The sequence below is a fragment of the Malaclemys terrapin genome, chromosome 13 (genome assembly GCF_027887155.1).
Source record: "Malaclemys terrapin pileata isolate rMalTer1 chromosome 13, rMalTer1.hap1, whole genome shotgun sequence".
NCBI classification, from domain to species: Eukaryota; Metazoa; Chordata; order Testudines; family Emydidae; genus Malaclemys; species Malaclemys terrapin.
This window is the reverse complement of record NC_071517.1, coordinates 15,819,280-15,839,867: the sequence shown is the minus strand read 5'-3', so window position 1 is coordinate 15,839,867 and position 20,588 is coordinate 15,819,280. Positions and strand designations below refer to the sequence as shown.

Sequence of the window (20,588 nt, the reverse complement as noted above, 5' to 3'; positions counted from 1 at the left end):
GCACCTTAGAGACTAACAAATTTATTAGAGCATAAGCTTTCGTGGACTATAGCCCACTTCTTCGGATGTATTTGATGTGTGTTTCTTGTGTGGCTTTCAGTTTGGAAGGCTCCGAAGGAATCAAGACCTGCTGCTAGAGGCCATGAGATGCTCTTGGGATTTGCTGTCTACCTGTCCTTTTATGTGTGCTTTCGCTAGGTTCTTTTGCATCTCTCCTCAGCATAGTATCTTCTGAGCATCTCTGTATCAGGCAAGCTAGTCAGGGAGGAGAATTATCAAGAGAAGGTGAGTGTGCTGATGCGAACTCCCAAAACGAAAGAGAATGTCTAGGGACTTACTCTCATCTCCATGTGGAGGGAGTACAGTGTGTAGCCCCCATAAATTGGCATTGTGTGCCTCTGTGGCAGTAGCCAAGCACTGAGGGGGAAATCCTGACCCCTGGCCTTTAGCTAAAGTGACTGTCCAGATGTCACAATTTTATAGGGACAGTCCCGATTTTTGGGTCTTTTTCTTATATGCTCTCCTATTACCCACCACCCCTTGTCCTGATTTTTCACACTTGCTGTCTGGTCACCCTACCTTTAGCTGCTGATTTTGTAGCTGCAGTGCCACAGATAACTCACACACGGTGATATTAATACAGCTTTGCACTTTGACAGCGCTTTCCATCCCCGGTTTTGGGAGAATTAAAGAGTATTAATGAATCTTTGTGACGTGTCTGTGAGGGTGGTATTATACCCACTTTGCAATAGGGTAAACTGAAGAACAAAGCAAGAGGTTGGGTAAACAGAGCCAAAAGCAGATCAAGTGACTGCTCCCAAATAAGTAGCAGAACTAGAAAAAGAAACCAGGAGCCCTAACTCCCAGATCCCTGCTATAATCACTAGTCAACTTTTCTCCTCCTTACTTTCAACTGGTATTTTAAAAGGGAAGGTTGCCTGATCCTAAAACATCTTAATAGTCACATAACTGCCCCCTGGAACTGCAGAGAATGTTAAGTGTGTAACAGATGGGGACACGATCTTTTAAAAATGGGCACTGGCTTTTGAGATCTGTGCAGGATCTTTTGAGCCTAATCTCCCCACTCCATTACGGTGGGGAAACTGCACTGGAGTAGTTAAACTGGTGTAATGGAGTGGAGACTATAGGTGCAGGACAGTGATCTACCACAGCCAATCACGCTGTTAGCAGGAGGCGGAGCGATATGGTGCAGGGGGTCGGGGTGTAATAACAAGTGTGCTGTATTTAATACGTGCCTCCTTCTAATTCCTACCCCAGTCATTAGCGATACCCAAAAGAGACCCAGTGCCACTCCCAACATGGCGGTCTTTGAAAAGTCATTCCACTGCCTGCCACTCTTAATATGGCGCCTATTGGAGGAGCGCATGCGTATTGCTGCTCGGGAGGAGCCACCCCCATAGGGTCCTCCAGCTGCGCATGCGTACTGATTCCCACCACTCTCAAGATGGCTGCCTGTGGAAGGGCGCCGGCGCATCACCGTCTGCCACGCTCAACATGGCGGGTTGGCGCTGACGGCCGTGGGCGTGAGGCGGAAGTGGGGGGCGGGGAAGCTGATAGCGGCGGGCGCGGCAGTGTTGGGGGGTACTTGGCAGGCCGGTGCCCCTTGGCTGTTCCCAGCAGTCCCGCGGCAGCGCCGGCGCCAGGGCGGGGTAGGATGATCCCTCCGGAGGAGGCCTCCGTCCGCAGGAGGGAGATAGAGGACAAGCTCAAGCAGGTAGAGGCGGGCGCTGGGCTGGGCCCGTCCCGGGGAGTCCCGGGCACCCCCACCTCACTCCCCGGCCAGCCCGCAGGGGTCCGGCTCTCTGGGGGCCGCCACACATCCCCCGGAGCCTCGGGAGCCCCCCGGACAGCTCCACCCCCTCCCTGAGACTCCCCCTGACATACCCCTCCCCGATCCCCCACCCCCCAAACTCCTCGCCCCTGGACCGCTCCAACTCCCCAGAGACACCCCCTGACATACCCCTACCCGATCCTTCACCCCCCCAAACTCCTCGCCCCTGGACCGCTCCAACTCCCCAGAGACACCCCCTGACATACCCCTCCCCGATCCCCCACCCCCCAAACTCCTCGCCCCTGGACCGCTCCAACTCCCCAGAGACACCCCCTGACATACCCCTACCCGATCCTTCACCCCCCAAAACTCCTCGCCCCTGGACTGCTCCAACTCCCCAGAGACTCCCCCTGACATACCCCTCCCCGATCCCCCACCCCCCAAACTCCTCGCCCCTGGACCGCTCCAACTCCCCAGAGACATCCCTGAATAGCCCCCCATTGAAAGACTCCCTCCCTTAGAGCGTGACACACACACACACCCCGGGCAGCTCCACCCCCTCCCTGAGACTCCCCCGGTCATACCCCTCCCCGATCCCCCACCCCCCAAACTCCTCGCCCCTGGACCGCTCCAACTCCCCAGAGACATCCCTGAATAGCCCCCCATTGAAAGACTCCCTCCCTTAGAGCGTGACACACACACACACACACACACAGAGCAGCTCCAACAACCCACCCCCCTCCTCCCGGCACTGCCCCTCTCTCGGACAGCTCAACCCGCTGGGACTGACCTGCGCTAGGGAGACTCTCCCGCCCCTTAGACCCTGGGGAGCCCCCTGAGCCCTGCCCTGGACAGCTCCGCTCCCTAGGAACAGCTCCTCTCTCTAGAGCAGTGGTCCCCAATGCGGTGCCCGTGGGCGCCATGGCATTTATGTGTGCCCGCCTAGTGCCCAGCAGGGGAGAGAAGCTGCAGCCCCGTGCCTGACGGGGACAGAGAACTCCGGGGCTGCAGGCTGCGGGCGCTGGTGTTCTCGGTCCCAAGCCGGCGCAGGGCTACGGCTTAAGCTGGAGAGAAGCCGCGGCCCCGCACCTGCTGGGGACAGAGTGCTGCGGGCGCCGATGTTCTCTGTCCTTGCGGCTTCTCTCCAGCTTCTTTCTTCTCTCTGGATTCATATATTATGTAATATTAAATATGATGTTTTTTTGTATTTATTTAATGTACAAATACAAAATAAGCCTTGAAAAATTGTTGGCACCCGCCGCACTCTTCTGAAAACATGAATGTGCTACAGGCCACAAAAAGGTTGGGGACCACTGTCCTGGACAATGACAATTGACAGTTCAGTTTCACTCTTGATCCCCAGCCTTGTTTCACGCACAACTTGCAGCAGTTTAATTAAGATCAGTTAAACCAGGGATAGTCAATAGGTGGGCCGGAGCCAAACCTGGACTGCCAGATGCTTTTGAAAGAACCACATAATGTTGCATCTGAAGAAGTGAGGTTCTTACCCACGAAAGCTTATGCTCCCAATACTTCTGTTAGTCTCAAAGGTGCCACAGGACCCTCTGTTGCTTTTTACAGATTCAGACTAACACGGCTACCCCTCTGATATTTGACAAAATGTTGTTGTTTACTTTATTATTATCATCATTATTGTTGTTGTTTTCTTCCCTTGACAAAAAAAGAATGGTTTACCCTGGAGTTAAACCAGTTTAGTTAAACTGGTGCAAACCCCTGTGTGGGCAGAATTTTATCAGATTAAAAACGGTTTAATTTGTGTCTGTTGCCTAAATTTACAGGTGCAAACTAACTTGATAAGCCACGTCTACACTGCAAACTTTGGTTGACACAAGTTACATCAGCTTAAAGCCACCACAGTTAGTATATCTTTTGTGTGCTGGTGTCATCACTGCACATACTCACCCAAGAGTGCTTGGCTCGATGCACAATGTGGTGCATCATGGACAGGCATCCCAATATGCAACTTGCCATCATCCAGCTTGTTGTCTTTTGTGAAATTGTGGCAATACGTGCTGGGGCAGAAAGGAGTCATGCAGAGGTGGCTGGGAGCAAGGGGTCAAGTTTCCATCAAGCAACTTTCTCCATTCCATAATGCCATCCATATCCCATAATTTTCACGCTTTTTAAAAAAAAATCCCACAAACCCATGCGGCACTTCTCACTGTCCATCATCGCTGATGGAAGCATGGAACCCACGCAGCTCTGCGCAGTTGTCATGAGCTTGCAAACCCAGGATGAACGATCCTCCAGTATTTGCAGAGTTTCAGGAAGAACCACACCAACGGGGGGCATGACAGTTTGGTGGAGGACAAATTGCTGTGGAATAGATTGAACATTCATTCAGAGTTGTTAGCGGTGGTCACGGAGCAGCTGCAGACAACGGAGCGCCGCTTCTGAGCCTGAGAAACAAGCACTGACTGGGAGCTCATCGTAATGCAGGTTTGGGATGATGAGCAGTGGCTGGCTGCAGAACTTTCAGATCCAAAAGGCCACATTTCTGGATCCGTGTGCCGAGCTTACCCCTGCTCACCAGCGCAGGGACACTTGAATGAGAGCTACACTGACAGTGGAGAAGTGAGTGGTGATTGCTTTGTAGAAGCTTGCAACGCCGGATGGCTACCAGTCAGTGGGAAATTGTTTTGGATTTGGAAAAATCCGCAGCAGGGGCTGTTGTCATGCAACTGTGCACTGTCATTAACAGTCTCCTGCTACTCAATGTGCAGGACATAGATGGATTTTCAGCCATGCGGTTCCTGGACAGCAGTGGGCAATAGACAGCATGCATGTCCCTATTTTGGCACCAGCTCACCTTGCCACAGAGTAACTCAACTAAAGCATTATGCAAGCATTGGTTGATCATCAGGGACACTTCACCACCATCAGTGTTGGCTGGTCAGAGAAGGTGCTTGACGCTCGCATCTTTAAGAACACAGGACTGTTCAGAAAGCTGCAGGCAGGGACATTCTTTCCTGACTGGCAGATTACCATTGGCAATGTTGAAATGCCAATAGCGATCTTGGGGTCGCAGCCTTCGCCTTGCTCCCCTGGCTCATGGAGCTATACACCAGCCACTTCGACAGCACCAGCAAAAGATTCAGCTACTGACACAGCAGGTGTAGAATGACTGTTGAATGTGCTTTTGGTAGATTGAAGGTATGCTGATGTTGTTTACTGACAAGATTGGATCTCAGTGAGAAAAATATCCCAGTGGTTGTATCTGCGTGTTTGTGGCCTGTTGTGTATAGCAAAGAGGGAAACGTTGCCACTGGGGTGGAGATAAACTCTGCATGCCACTGTAGCCAAACACAACTGCAGTTAGAAAAGCTATGCAGAGCTATGTGGGTGAGGGAGGCCTTGTAAAGAGCACTTTAACAGTCAGCAACAGTAATGTGGTGTGGTGCCCTGTGCTAGTTTGGGGGGCCAGGAAGGGCCCCACAAGTAGGAATTGTGTGATGTTCAGTGTACAGCTATGAATATAACACTATCTGTTAATGCACCTATTAATTTTGTGGTGCTTGCTGTACATTTATAATTATTACACTGTCATTTGAATCTGTGAGTTGTCACCCTGTAGTGTAAGAAATGGTGGGCGCTTTCATTAGCGCTACGCATTCTGTAGCAGATGTTGTGAATGGATTTTTATTGCATACCAAAATCAGTGCAGAAAAACAATATGCAATAAAAAACAAGTACAATAAATACTTCTGAAATAAATTAATGGAACAGAATTTAACAAGGGGAAAAGAACATTCATGTCCATTTTGGCTACACATACAGCAACCATGACTCTCACAGGTCAGTGTAGGTGAAGCTATGGTTCTCCTTACTGTCCTCCGGTGTCGAGTGGTGGGGGTAGGGATAAGGCCCCTGAAGTGGAATGTTGAGGGAGGTGTAGAGAGGTGCTAAAATTGAGTTCCCCGTTGGTTGCAAAAGGAGGCAAGCCCTGTAGGTCCACCAGAGTCTGCAGCATTTGTGTTTGCTGCCGGAGAAGCCCCATTATTCCTGGTGCACCTGTCTCTCTGACTTCTGCACCTTTCTCCTGTCTGCTCTTTCCCTCTCCCGTACTGTCTGCAATAATCACCCTCCACACTCTCTGTTCACAGTCCAATGCAATCCTGGCTTGCAGGATCTCGCTGAACATGTCCATCCGTGTCCTCCTCTTTCTCCTTCTTATCATGGTCGGGTGTTCCCAAAGTGTGGCCTTGGGGACCCCTCAAGGCCACAAAGGGAGCAGCTACACATAAAGCACACAGAGGTATCATTTGTATTTATAATCACAAAGGAAAGTGAAAGTTAAGACTGAGAACTCCCTCCCCTTGCTCCCCAAAAGTTTTAATCAAGACATGCTTATTGACACTTCAGCTTTGGAATGCTGCGGCCCAGTGCTGCTGTGTGGGGCCAGCCATTGGGAGTATGGCCCAGCAGGCTGTGTGTGTGTGTGTTTGGGGGGGACGAGGAAACTGTTCGGTTACTCGAAGCACTAAAATTTCAGCCCCTGTTTCCCTGGGTGCGAGTGCAGGGCAATGGTATTGTTTTCAGGCGGTGGTTTTAGCTGCTATCTTGCTCCTGGCGGTAGCAAAGGCACAGAGAGTTCAGCTGTCCCGAAGCTGCCCAGGCCCACATGACACTAGCCTGTGTGCTGCAATAGTGCCTGCCGAAGTCACTGCGGACTGGCATGGGAAAGCGCCCTACCGCAGAGGAAGAAAGACGGCTGCCATCCCTAGAAACATTAGGAAGAGGATTGCAGAGAACCTCCATGAAAGTTTCATCAAGATCGCTCAGCAGGATTCAACAGACATCCCTGTCTACGTGAACAAACTGCTCCTCAGGCCCCCCGCTCCCAACCCAAGAGGGGAATGAAAAGCAAATAACAATTTGACCTCTATTGAACCGCTACCTCTTCTAGTATGAGTAAATTAATGGAAAGTTGCTACCTGTGTCCTGCTACATTGGGGTCAGGCACCATCTGTTCATTGAAAGATTGTAATGGGAAATGCATTTACACACTTGAGGTTTCTTCCCCTGCATTGGGCTTGCCCATGCTTGGCTGCCAGGAGTGACTAGTCTACAGTGAAGTCTCGAATGGCTCCTGGCTTGCAGCATAGCTGGACCACCAGGTCACATGTCCCCCATCCTCTTTCTTTGCCGGTCATGGTAGGGGTTTGTGCCTCAAGCTCCACTGAGGTATCCATGGTGCTCTGCAAGGTGCTGGTGGGTCTCTGCCAAGTATGGCTGCAGGTCACTGTAAAAGCGGCAGGTGTGCAGCTTGGCACCAGATCCACTGTTGGCCTTCTTGGCCACTTTGTATGCCTGCCTCAGTTCCTTTGTTTTCATGCAGCACAGCTGCTGATCCCTGTCATACCCCTTTGCCTGCATCCCCAGTGTCCACGTTTCTACGGCTGCTCCAAAACCTTCACAGCCTCTTCCCCCACCGGCCCAGGAGATCCAGGACATCCTGTCTGCTCCAGGCAGGAGTGTGTCAGGCACGTGTAGTCAGCATGTTCACTTGGGCAGTTGCACGCAACAAGGGAGAGCTGCTAGGTTTGCTTGCCAAGCTGGGAGTTCAGGGAAAGGCATTTTGAAATACGTGGGATTTTAATGTGGGGATTCTGGGTCTCTATGACCCCTGTGCAGTAGAGTTCACAATTGTGAGTAGAGTGGTCAATGTCAAGCATTGTGGGAAGCTGCTGGAGGACTGTTAGGATCGATATAGGTCAGGTGGTGACTACGCTTGCACTGTCGACCACAATACATTGACCATGGCTCAACACCATTCAGGGAGGTGGTGTTTATTGCTTTGTCGTAATGGGGTGCTTACATTGGTGGGAGACAAACTTGAGTGTAGTCATATGCACAACTAGGTCGATGCAAGGTGACTCGCATTAGCCTAAATTTGTAGTGTAGACCAGGCGTAAGACAGGTATAAATTGAATTAACAGGGTTTGCTACACTGGGTTAATTGATTTTAAACAAATTAAAACCTATAATTAATCTACATACAAAGTAGCACCAGTTTATCAGTTGATTCTCACCCACTAGCACTATTTTGTTGGGTTTAAGTTCATAACACCAGAGAGAAATGTCTAAATCCAGGATACCTCTTCATTGAAATAAAAAAAAGTTGTATCATGTTAAGTTTTCTGTTCTAATTAAAGGCGTGTGTTTGTTTTTAAACTCAACCTAAATTACTTGCCATTTTCTTTAACAGGAGTTAGAAATGCACAGAAGTATTCTTTGACCCTTTGGGTAAGGTTTGAAATTCACCTATCATGCAGAACTGATGAATTCTACTTTATTCCAATGGCAGGAAGAAGAAACGCTGTCCTTTATAAGAGAGAGCCTTGAAAAAAGTGATCAGCTCACAAAAAACATGGTAAGTAGAGTCCCATAAATTAAGTTAAAAAGATAGGATATGCTTTGCTTGGTCTCTGATTCTGTTGCTTTTTCTGCTGAGAGTTTCTTTGGAAGCTCTGGTTGTGCCAGTTTGAGGAACTTGTGGGTTCAATAGGTACTTTCCTCAAGATATCTAATCTAAAGAAAGAGGAAAGGTTACAAAGTGTGTTGGGGCACAAGCTTGTCAGTTCTGGAAACGTGGGTTCAAATGATCCTTCAATCTGATCTAATCTATCTAGGTTTACATATGGTTCTCCTCATCTCAGTATTTTAGTGCCTCCCAAGTATACGACAATAGAAATAAATTCTCTCCAGCCAGCGGGGAAAACAGCTAATGTTCTGTGTGTCAGGGCTGAGGGGTGAAAGCTATTGGGAAAACTAAGTTGAAAAGATGAGTTTTGCACTTATTTCTGAAAAGACAATGTACTTAGTGGTCTTTCTGAATTCATCTGGTAGTGAGTTCTGGAGTCTAGGTCCAGCTCCTCTCTGAAAGATCTGTCTCCTAAGCTCACAAGCCTTCCCCTGTTGGCTGACAGTTTTGTAGTGCCAGTGGAATGTAGCTGACGTTAGTAATCCTGGCTGTGGAGGGAGAGGTGATTGATCTATCGCATCAGAACATAGGCCCAGAATTGGATTTGGTATGAATTAGGGAGCCCATGCACAGGGAAGAGCCGTTGATGTGCTCATGGACATCCGTGTTGCTTAACAGGTGGGCTGCTGCATTCTGTGCCTATCAATTCCCCCCCACACACACACTTTTCAATTTCAGTAATTGAGTCTGGATCACAGTAGCCAGATCTGAGTCTAATTGGACAGAATACAGATGGAATTGTTTTGTTTTTGTTTTGTTTGCTGTTGCATGGAGTCCAAAATGACCCTAACATTGTAAACCTCTGTGATGATCTGATGGCAGGAGCTTTTGACAGAGGGGGTGATATAGAGGAGCGGAGTTCTTAACATACTTTTCCTGCCGGTATCCCCTCTGTCTTGCCGAAGTTTAGCTTCAGCTGCTCTTTGCCCAGGATCTGAACTCAGCTAGATATTGGGAAAGCTGAGAGATCGTGCTGAACGAAGACAAGACAGAGGTGATCTTGGCAGAAAGAAGGAAGGTTTTGACGAACTTTGTTCCTCCATAACATCCCCTTTTGCTGAGGCCACCTGCCCGCCAATTCAGTAGGTTGCAAAGTTGGAGTTTCTTGACAACCAAGTAGCCATGGCAGAGCAGGGCTATGAACATCAGTCAAATGGTTTCTTCATTGTAAAAATTCATTCACATGTACTCAGTGCAATTGAACAAAGCATTCGGTAGGCTCTGCTTCAGCCTTTCCCCTGACTTGAGGCACCTACAGTTTGTCTCCTTTTGGATAGGTTTCCCAGGTTGTCAAATAGTAGCACTTCCATAGCACCTTCTGTGTGATGATTTGAGTGCTATACAAATGCTAATTAAACGTCACCATATGCTTATGTGGTGGATAAGTATTACTTCCATTTACACATTGGAAAGCTGAAGCATAGGGGGGTTAAGAGACCTGCCCAAGGAGACAAGCAAGCCAGTGGCAGAGCCAGGAATAGAAGCTGGGAATCAGGATTCCTAGTACCCTGCTCTAACTACTAGCCCACAATACAGTTGTGTTTTATGTGGCAGGAAATACACCATGCTGTTTGATCCTTTTGGGGGGGGTTTAGGTTTCCATCCTCTCCTCCTTTGAGAGCCGTTTGATGAAGCTGGAGAACTCCATCATCCCTGTGCATAAGCAGACAGAGAATCTACAACGTCTGCAGGAGAACGTTGAGAAGACCCTGTCCTGTCTGGATCATGTCATTAGTTATTACCATGTGGCTAAGGACACAGAGAAGATCATAAAGGAAGGGTGAGTCAAGTAGCAGGACCCTACTTTCCTCTACTGGATCTCTTTCTCCCATGTCTGTTTTGAATAGGGGCAGTTGATTGGGCAGGTCTCCAGAAAAATCTTGTTAGGTATGTAAAAAATACAAAGAACAATATGTGCTTACCCCAAAGGAAACTCAGCCTGAACTTTTAGCATTACCTCTAAGGGTAAAATCCTGCTCTCATGTCTACACTGGGGTCCTCTTACATACTCTGCACCCGATCCCTGTGTGGAGCTCCTATCCATTCTCCAAATTTTCTACAGAGGTACTTTGCTTCCTTGTTGTTACCTCCATCTTTCCAGCCAACGTGGACTGGATGGACATCCTTTTATGGAGCTAGTGTTGCTTGCACTTGGGTTGCCCAGAGGGGTTACTGTGATGCTATATGAAATGCTCCCACTCCACCAAGGGCTGAGTGTGCTGGTGGAAATACTGAGGAAGCAATTGCTGGCTTGGGAAGTGAGAGGCTGCAGACTGACTCCAGTCTCATAGCACTGTGGAATACTGTAATGGGCTGCTGTTTTTGCTTGAATCAGGTCTTTTTAAAGCAAGCCTTTGCAAGTTGCTTAGTGAATTTGGGTGGTGGTGAAGAAAGTGGAGTTGAGGTCTTCACTGGTTTTGTTTCAACCGGCATTGAGGTTTTTGGTGTCTTTCTCATGCGTGCACTATTTCCATTGCAGCCCTACGGGGAGACTAGAGGAGTATTTGGGCTGCATGGCCAGAATCCAGAAAGCTGTGGAATATTTCCAGGACAACAATCCTGACAGCCCAGAACTGAACCGGGTGGTATGTAGTGTGCTTGAAAACCAGGGGCTTTGTGTGGGCATCTGCTTCTCTGACATCTGCAGCATAGTGGCAAAGTGAGGTTTGTTTGTAGGAACATTCTCCTAGGATCCCAATTAGATTTGTTAGCAAGGATAATGCTTTACCTCCTGACTGTTGGCTTTCTTAGGATTCTGTACCAATAAGACCTACAATAGCTGAAAGCATGTACCTTGCATGCTCCTAAATTATTTCTTACTCCTAGCAAAGATAGAAAATGTCTTTAATCCACCGCCCAGGATTTGCTACGCTCATTCCCTGGATTATTATGAAACACTGCTAGTGTGAGGTAATGGTCCAGTAGCCCATGAATCCCCAAGATAAGAAACAAACATTCATGCACTTTGAAAACAGAGCGCTGAGCATTGCTAAATAGTATAGGTTGGGATTTGCAAAGGTGCCCAAGGGAGTTAGGTGCTTCAAATGTAATGGGATTTGGGTGCCTAACTCCCTTGGGTTTGTATAAATCCTGGCCACGACAGATTAGTCTCTAGCTCTGGTGATACTGAGAGGATGGTGTCACGGAGTCACCGGGCAAGGCTCTGGAACTACTCCATATGAAGCCAGTCAGGACTCTGGGGAAGCATGCCTCCTCTCGGTGAGCATACTGTCTCCAGGGCAAGAAGCTTACACAGCTTCGACCTTCCTGGGTCTGATCTCGGAGCATTCAGCATCCCCTTCTCACACCGTGCACTTCCCAGAGTGAGACCGCATAGGTGGGGCTCCTGGGGAAGCCAGAGGGCCCTGCACCCCCAACTCCACAGTCAGACGTGACTCTCAGCCAGCCAGTAAAACAGAAAGTTTATTAGACGACAGGAACACAGTCCAGAACAGAGCTTGTAGGTACAGGAAACAGGATCCCTAAGTCAGGTCCATCTTGAGGCAGGGAGGCCAGAGCCCTGTCTGGGCCCCCCTCCATTTCCCCAGCCAGCTCCAAAACTGAAACTCTCCAGCCCCTCCTCTGGCCTTTGTCTCCTTTTTCGGCCAGGAGGCCATCTGATTTCTTTGTTCTCCAACACCTTCAGTTGGCACCTTTGCAGGGGAGGGGCCCAGGCCATCAGTTGTCAGGAGACAAGGTGTCGGCCATTCTCTGTGCAGACAGCATCACGCTGGCCTTCTAAGGCTCTGCTCCACCACAGACTCCCTGTGTGACCCTGAGCAAGTCACTTATCTTCTCTGTGCCTCCATTTCCATCTGTACAGTGAGGATAATAGCTCTGCCTGCCTCACAGGGGGTTTTGAGGATAAATACATGAGATTATGAAGCATTCATATACTGTAGTAATGGAAGTCATCTTGAATTCTTTCACCACCACCTGTGATCCCTTCCCCACTCTGTGCCACCTCTTAAATTCTGGCATTATTTTAGCAGCTGCTGTCACAAGAACAGCTAGAAGGCTTTACTATCTGAAAGCAGCTTGAAATTCCAGATTTCGCGTGGCTTGAAGAATTAATTGCTAACTAACATTTTGAGATCTCAGTTGCTGAAACTGTCCCAACTGAAGCATTGTGGGGGAAACAAGAAAGGAATCAGAACAATTCATAAGATTCCCCCCCGACCCTTTTTTTTTTTTTAAACTTAGCTTCTGTTAAGCTACCTGGGCTATGGACGCTTTGGTGAGGCAGTACTTTCAGAATCCGTTAGTCCAAGCACTAATGCTGGACCATTGATCAGAAAGAAGGGATGGAAACTGTACGCTCACTGTAGCCTTCTATGCATTATCCTTGCTGCAGTCTTCAACTTTTCTATTTAAATGTCACTTTCCTCTTCTCTTTCAAGACCTCCTATTATAGATACCATCGGCCAGATCTGCTATTATCCCAGTGTAAACCTGGAGTAATTGCATTGAACTCGGTGGATTTGCAGAAGTGTAACTGAGAGCAGAATGTGACCCCATTTTTCCAGCTCATTGTGAATGCTTAGAACTCCCTCTGAATAGCTATTGCCTTTCCCTTGGCAGCTAGAGAGGTTGCAGCTGAGCAGAACAAAACTTCATCCCCTGCAGAGTAATTCTTCCACTTTGTTTTTCCCAACTCCTTACTTTTTAAAACTCTTTTGACAATAGGCTACATTGCATTTGGTAGGAGATGTCAGTGGTACACAGTATTTAGGTACACTAGAGATTAGGTGATGTTTAAAGATATTGGGAGAGATTGTTTCTCCTCTCTCCTCCAGAAATCCCTGTTTGAGAGGGGGAAGGAATCTCTGGAGTCAGAATTTCGCAGTCTGATGACACGACACACCAAGCCAGTTCCTCCGATCCTCATTCTGGATCTGATCAGCGGGGATGACGAGATTGATACGCAGGAAGATATGATTTTGGAACACCTCCCTGAGAGTGTCTTGCAAGACATTGTCCGTATCTCCCTTTGGCTGGTGGAGTATGGAAGAAACCAAGGTAAACTAAAAGGAATCCCTAAGTGAGCCAATCTCTGAAACAAGCAGATATGTGATACATGATATGTTTATCTTGGTCACTCCAGTGGAATCCATCAACCATGTTATTGCACATTGCTGAGAGCAAAACTTGTCTGCTGAGGGCTGTGTGTGTCACTGTGGAACTCAGCCAGTAAGCGATCTCTCCTCTCAGCAGTCAGGTCTGTTTTCAGGGTAGTTGTGCAACTAACGAGCCAAGCGATCACATTGCCTTTGGAAACTGACAAAGAATGGTCAGCAAAGCAAAACTTCTGACTATCTGTCAAAGGCATTTCTAGGTGAGTAGTGTAAATCAGATTCCTTGTAACAACCCGTTTTTATTTTTAAAACCTATTTCGCTGTAGTGCTTATAATAACCGTTTGGAAGTCGTTTAACCCTTCTGTGCTCAGTTTCCCCCTCTGTTAAATAGAGAGAATAGCAAATGATACTCCCTGCCCCAAAGAGTTTACAATGTAGGATCAAATTTCTTTAAAGCAAAAGATCCCTAGGACAGATCTATAGGCAGGAACTTGAATGTGGGACCTCAGTCAAAGCAGGTCAGTCTCTTTTGTGCAGAGCCTGCTTTCAGGAAAGGTCCAACAACAGCATCCTCATTGTGCAAAGAATGCCTTGAGTTTGGTTATCAGTCATACCTTTGTCTTGTCTCCTTAGACTTCATGAATGTTTACTACCAAATCCGCTCTAGCCAGCTCGACCGCTCCATCAAAGGTCTGAAGGAGCACTTCCGTAAGAACAGCTCCTCCACAGGCATCCCGTACTCCCCCGCCATCCAGAACAAGAGGAAGGACACACCGACCAAAAAGCCCATCAAGAGACCAGGTTAGTTCCAGAATTTAAGGATCAATTTCCTGCCCTGATGCTAAAGAACATCCACTGGGCATGTTGTTCCACTTGTCTGTAATGGGTGTGTCTCTCACTGACCAGAGTGTTCCTTTGTGCCTCTCCATCTCATGGGGTAGCATCTAGTCATAAAAGGTGTTTTGAAGGTAGCAGGGTGGATGGGAGTTGAATGGCAAACACCTTTTTACTTATCAGGGACTTTCACATTGAGTTAAGCTCCTAGATTATAGACCCTCTTTCATCTCTTATTTTGTTGGCTCATCCAGTCCATATTTCAGGGGACATTTTAAAAAAACTCCCTTGTATGAAGAGATATTGCAAAGACTGGGATTGTTTACCTTAGAAAGTAGACAGACAGGAGGGAACGTAAGTCAATAAAATAGTGAATGATGTAGAGAAGGCAGATTGAGAATTTCTGTTCTCTCGGTCTCAAAACATGAGAGAAAAGGGACATTCTATAAAGTTAGAAAGTGGGAAATTCAAAACAGGCAAAATGAAATACTGTTTAACACCACATGTAATTAAACTGTGAAGCTCACCGCCACAGGAAGTCATTTTGAATCTTGCTGAATTCTTAGCCGCAAAGGGATTGGACATGTATATTAATATTGTAACTATCCAGAGTTGTCATAATTAATAACAATTTTGGAAACTTTGTGGTTCTGTGCCTAAGCCAATCTTTAACTATTAGAGATTGAGAAGACACCTGTGTGGATGGCAGATTCTCTCACATCTGCCTAGTGCGGTGTTCTTACACCTTTCTTTGAACATCTGGTTCTGGCCACTGTCAGATGGGATGTTGGACTAGATGGCAGGATGCCTGATCTAGTCTGGGAAGCCCTATGATCCTAAAACAAAGCAAAGAGGCCAAGGATTTAGCAAGCTGTGGAAACTGAACTGCCCATTCCCCCCAGAGATGGAAACTCCAGGTCATGGTTATGGCATGTCTGTGGGGAAAGCTTCCCCCGCTGCTGTCCCTGTTTTGTGGAGTGAGAACTTTACTCTCCAGGGCTGTCTGTCTGACACTTTCAGCAGCACTAAAAAGAATCGCATACAAATTCAGAATGAATATCAGATCCTCTGTTAGGATCTACTTTCAATATAGCACTCCCAAAGCTCTGGCACATCTGGTCCAAGCTACTTAATATGCAATTTGTTAGCTTGTGCAGAAGAAATAATTTCAAACGTAGCTATTTCTAGTATGGATCCCAGATATTTACTCTTCCTATATGCAAAACAATTAGAGAAGGGAGGAGGGAGTGGGAATTGGTGGAGGGCCCAGAGAGGAGGAAGGAAAGTATTCATTTTAATTGTGTTGTCTTTATTTTTATAATCCTTATGTGAATGGCAGTCTTCATTCCAGGTAAACTGTGTTTTTGTGTGTGTCTCCTCTGCAGCTTGCCAGGTCCCTCTTTACCACCTAGTCAGTCCTCTTCCTGCTAATAGCAAAGGCTCTGGCTGGGATATTTAAAGGGAAAATCTGCTAGTGAAGATCTTTAAAACTGGTGATCACATAACTAGGTATTAAAACACGCACCCCCACATTCAGTACCATGCATCAGAGCTGTTCTTGAAAGCTGACAGTTCAGAGAGCTATGAAGACATGGCAGGTTTTGGCAGGACTTTTATAACCAGCTACAGTGAACCTGAGTTTCAGACAGAACTCTTCCTGTCACCAGCGAGCCACCTGGAGAGGTGTGAATTTCCATTCTTATAGCTTTACTGCTGAGTTTTGCAAGATGGAGTTGATCATGTGAACCTCTGTCCAGAACGATGATGGCTGTGGGTGTATATATTTTTGCTAAGGGGAGTCAGTGTTTTTCCCATATTTAATCCAACCCAAATTCTTAAACATAATAGCACTTGATTCTGTGTTCTGCATCCCTGATGGGAGAACCTGCTCTATCAAATAATTACAATAAGGAAAGCAGATGTTAAGCCTTGTTCTGGTTATTTAGCACTTCTGTGCTAGACAGCTGCAGCTAGACAGGCAAAAAAAGATGGAGGGCTGGAGCCTTAGGGGGTGCAAAGCAGCTTACCTTCATTGAAGTCAGTGTAGTTGCGCTGATCTACATTTAGGATCTGCCCCCCAATCTTCAATACCATCTGACCTTGAAACTATACAGGAAAAGATTCCTGCATTAGAGAGATTTTCATTGTGGAATGTTGCTAAACCAACACAGTCAGCAAATGTGTTTCAGACCCACATTATAATGGAGGCTTTCCCTTATATCTCAACAGCTCTCTTTCCATTGCTGAATATTTTGTCATTCTCCCACTATGAAGATCATTTTAAAAATGACTAGTGATTTGTATGTGCCTCAGTTTTTAGGTGCACAACTTGAGACACCTTAAGGGGCCTGTTTTTTCAGAAAGTGCTGAACACCCACCTTCTGAAAACCAGGTCCAAAAGGTCTACATTTGGGCACCCAAAACCACTAGTCACTTTGGAAATTTTGGCCTAGATCTGTGTTTAGCCAGAGAGTTTGTAGGATAAGTCAAGCAGTGGCTGTGTTTGTATTTGTGTTTCTGGGTTACAAAAACAAACTCAGAAGATGAGCAAATGGAGATGACATTACATGTGTCAAATAGAGATCCAGTAAAGTGATTATCTAGGGTATTGTGAGTCTCAAGAAATAATAGTAGCTAATTCGTGTCTTCCATATTCTCAGACAAGGACAGAGTCTCTCTTTGAACCAGGCTCAAGTTCTGACTGGCTTGTTCATTTCCAAATACACCAGCCATGTGTTGTAGCTGCATAGTTACCCAGAAATGAGATCTTTTTTCCTGGCATTGGCCTATCTTATTTCCCACAGACCCATCAGCTTTCAGGGACGGCTCTGGAGGTGAAGATCGAACAGATCTCCAAATCAGAACTGTGGCACTCCATAACAAAATTCTTCTATTGGAGTTTAAATGCCCCTTATTTTAATCTTCATCATTCTAAAGTTTGGGCAAGGAAATCGCTATGTTTTCTATGCCATCGATTCAGTGATCAAAGCGAACTCCAGATCAAATCTCAGACAGCATTAAGAGGAGGATATCTGGTAACTCAAGCATGTAGGTTAAGAGCTTCCCAGTCCTAATGGAAGAATATCCCAGCACAGACCCTGACACACACTTTAATCTGTTGCAAAGAATAAATCACTAAAATAAATCTGTGCTACAGCCCTTTCAAATGCTAAGCAAAGTCCAAGGGTGCTAGTGTCTGTGAAAACGATGGCAAGGTATGAGAGGCAGGACCGCAAGCCAGAGAACCCACCAGGATTAAGCTGGGTTCTGGGGAACTTATCAGTACCTGTTCATTGTGTCAATGCAGTCTTGTATCACCATCACCATTTCTTTTGCAGTTGTACCATATACTTCTTCAGCACCCTCCTGAGGTCACATCACATACTTGTAAGGCCTTCATAGTCCTCCAGGGGTGATCCTTTTCACAGCTGTGTGTTAGACAAAATGAGCAAGGTTTCTAAAAATTTTGGAGTGAAATTTCAGCGATTCATTGAAATGCATTCCAACATCCTTCATCTTGAGATGGAGACGCTCTTAAAGCTAACCTCAAATGAGTGGAACTTGTACAACATGTTTCATTGTAGGCATAATGCTTTACAACCCTTTGAAAACGCTGATCACTTCCCACTCCTAAATTTTAGCACTGCGTCTAAGAAGACGAGCGTAGTTGGGGCTCCAAAGGGGTATTTGCCCTAAAATTGCTACAGCATGGTGGGAAAAATCCTCCTGTTCTGAATATCATTCTTAAAACACCTGCCACTCTGCTGGCAAGAAGCTTTTTAAAAGGTGCCATTTTTGTGTGGTACACCAAACCCCACTCTAACTGCTATTCTAGAGCAAGCAGGCGGCGCTAACTAAAAAAATCTCTTCCCAGAAATGTTGGGTGTTCATAGACTTGTAAGTCCAGTAGAGACCATTATGATCATTGTGTCTGACCCTCTCCATACAAAGGCCATTGAATTTCACCCACTCTCCTACAGACACCTGCTGTCAGTTCACAAGGAGATAGGGAGCAGAGCTACCTTCTGTTGCATTAGAAAACTGCTCAGAGGATGGGAAGCTGTCATACTGGAAAGGACAGCAGAGCAGTTTGAGAACTTACACCTTGTATTTGACCCTAACGGGAGGGCAAGACTCATTAATTTTCTGGAGGTGACTTTGACTGTTCTCCAGGAGTGTATTGGCCTTTTTCTATAAGCATCAGCTTATGCTCATATCAGTTAATTTCTTTCTGTTCCAGTTTACCTAGCGGTTGGGGAGGTGGTACCATGGGGAAGGCAATATAATCTTTGAGCAGCAGGATGAATAACCTGTTTCTGTGTCCCTAGTTAGATCCCTGCTCAGCTCTTGAATTTGATGCCTTCATTAGTAACTGCTGCACTATCTCATTTGATTGGAAAGCTGCCTAATCAGAGGAAATAATCATGGAACAAAGGCATTTGGCTTCCAATAGAATCCATTAAGGCCCAATTGTGATACGAAGTACCAGGGATGCGACAGCATTGAAATAATCACACACACACTTGCTATGTCTGAATGTAAATGCATCTGATTGTTCTTGTGCAAATGAGAAAATGCACTACTGACAGCGCAGCTCTTATCTGAGGCAAGCATGTCAAGAGGTTGTGGGCCGTGCCCCTAGGACTAGCTATTCCTACTGATGTGTGCTGCATGCATGCTAAATGAATTCTTACTGACAACATGACAGATCAGCCGGAGTGATATCTGCAATTTACAGTTGACTCCAATTTATAATATATGGGGGGGAGGGGTTGCACGAATACTTACAAAACCAGAGACCACCAGAAATGTTTCCAGGAGTTGTACGCATTTTAGTGCCATTGGAAACAATAAAATAAGTTCTGTTGTAAGTAAGATTTCTGAAAGTGCTTGTAACAAATTGGAGGCGTTGGTATGAAAAGAACTCATGTGTTTTAAAACGGCCCCAGATGAATCAGTTAGGATTTGGGTAGAGGTCGATTACATAAAAACAAATACTGCAGAGGCCTGTGGAATAAATGATATCAATATAGGAAGTGGACATGACTCTTCCCAAGCCTTTGGAATTTGTAGAAATAAGAAAATTACCACCATGTGAATTTGTTTTATTGAGATTTTTTTTTTAAATAAGCAGTTAAGACCACTTTGTAAATTGGTGGGATGAATCAGAAAAAGAAAATGTTGCAAGTGAGGTGTTTTACTCGAGGGTTAATGTTTTAGAATTGGGAAGTGAACTTAACACACCTTGGGTCTTCAGCCCACTCCCATCATACCCAATTTGGGACCCCGAGCTTCCCAAAGATATTCTATCTCCTGTGTCTCCCAGTTATCCACACCTTTTATAAACCTTCCCTTGAGCACCTGGGTAAGAGGGAAGCTACCATTGTCCTTTGGTGGAACAGCTAGCACCCTGTCATGCTCTCCTCTAGTTTAAACTTTGGCAGGTGGTTAGGATAAGACTTCTCACTTTTCAGACACTGTAAACCAGGTCTCTTAACACTGCTCTCCAGACTAGCTAATAGCACCTGTGATGTGGCAGCCAGAGTTGCTGCTGGAAGTTGGGGGTTGGTGCATGTTATGATTTTTTTTAAATCAAAAGTGCAATTTTTGCTTTGTATTTTGGCTATGTTTTGATTTGTAGTTACTTTATTTGCATTTCATGTTCACCCTCCAGAGAGCTGCTTATACCTTTCCAACATTTTCAGTTCCACATTCATGCAGCAATGTGACAACAGCATCTGCCTTGGGGTGTCCGTGTGTGTGTGTGTGTTTGTGGGGTTTTCTGTTAATGTTCATACCAGGAGCTAAAACTAACCTTTCCATATGTAAGCAGTGCTTAGTTTACACTTGACACTTAATGCTTTCTGTTTTGTGCTTGCAGCACTTCCTAGCCATGGGGATCCAGCACCGGCTATTGTTTAATGCTGTCTGTTATATTTTTTTTACATTAATTCTTTTTCTGTGGCTTAATTGATTTGCAGTTCCTCAAAAGAATAGTGTCCTAGTGGTTGGCTTCACCCTGCCCCCTTTAACGCTAGAACTAGGGAAGGGGGATGAGCAGATTCTGTGCCCTAATCACTCTTTGGCTAATGATGCCTGATGCTGTCGTTATTAGCCCTGTACTGCAAGAGATTCTCCTTCACCTCCGCTGTTAGAATCCTCATTGATCCACACTGAGCATGCTCATAAAACACCTCCCAGGGTGGGCATACCTTTCTGTAGTGTTAATTGCCTGGCCAGATTTCTTGATGTGTAGTCAAGGTCACTGGATGCCCTTGGTTTGTGGGGGACTGTTTGTGGATAATATGAAGGCTTGGACTGGTACCTGCTTTCACACAGCAGGGAATTGTCGTCTTAAGCATTTTGTGCCCAAGTTCAATC

General features: G+C 46.3%; 1 protein-coding gene across 11 annotated transcripts in view; it reads left to right on the top strand.

Moving 5' to 3' along the window:
* Positions 1-1,583: 1,583 nt before the first annotated feature.
* The window catches only part of EXOC7 (exocyst complex component 7), a 33,291-nt gene continuing 14,286 nt past the window's right edge, over positions 1,584-20,588 (top strand). For 6 of the 11 annotated variants that reach the window (XM_054047352.1, XM_054047349.1, XM_054047351.1 and 3 more), the window contains exons 1-6: positions 1,584-1,735; positions 8,121-8,186; positions 9,893-10,077; positions 10,777-10,882; positions 13,094-13,316; positions 14,007-14,174. In XM_054047352.1, the coding sequence (XP_053903327.1) occupies positions 1,676-1,735; positions 8,121-8,186; positions 9,893-10,077; positions 10,777-10,882; positions 13,094-13,316; positions 14,007-14,174 (808 nt within the window). In that variant the 5' untranslated portion in view covers positions 1,584-1,675. Of the gene's footprint in view, positions 1,736-8,120; positions 8,187-9,892; positions 10,078-10,776; positions 10,883-13,093; positions 13,317-14,006; positions 14,175-15,546; positions 15,559-20,588 lie in introns of all 11 variants that reach the window. The other 5 variants (XM_054047348.1, XM_054047350.1, XM_054047346.1 and 2 more) reach the window with 1 other exon arrangement.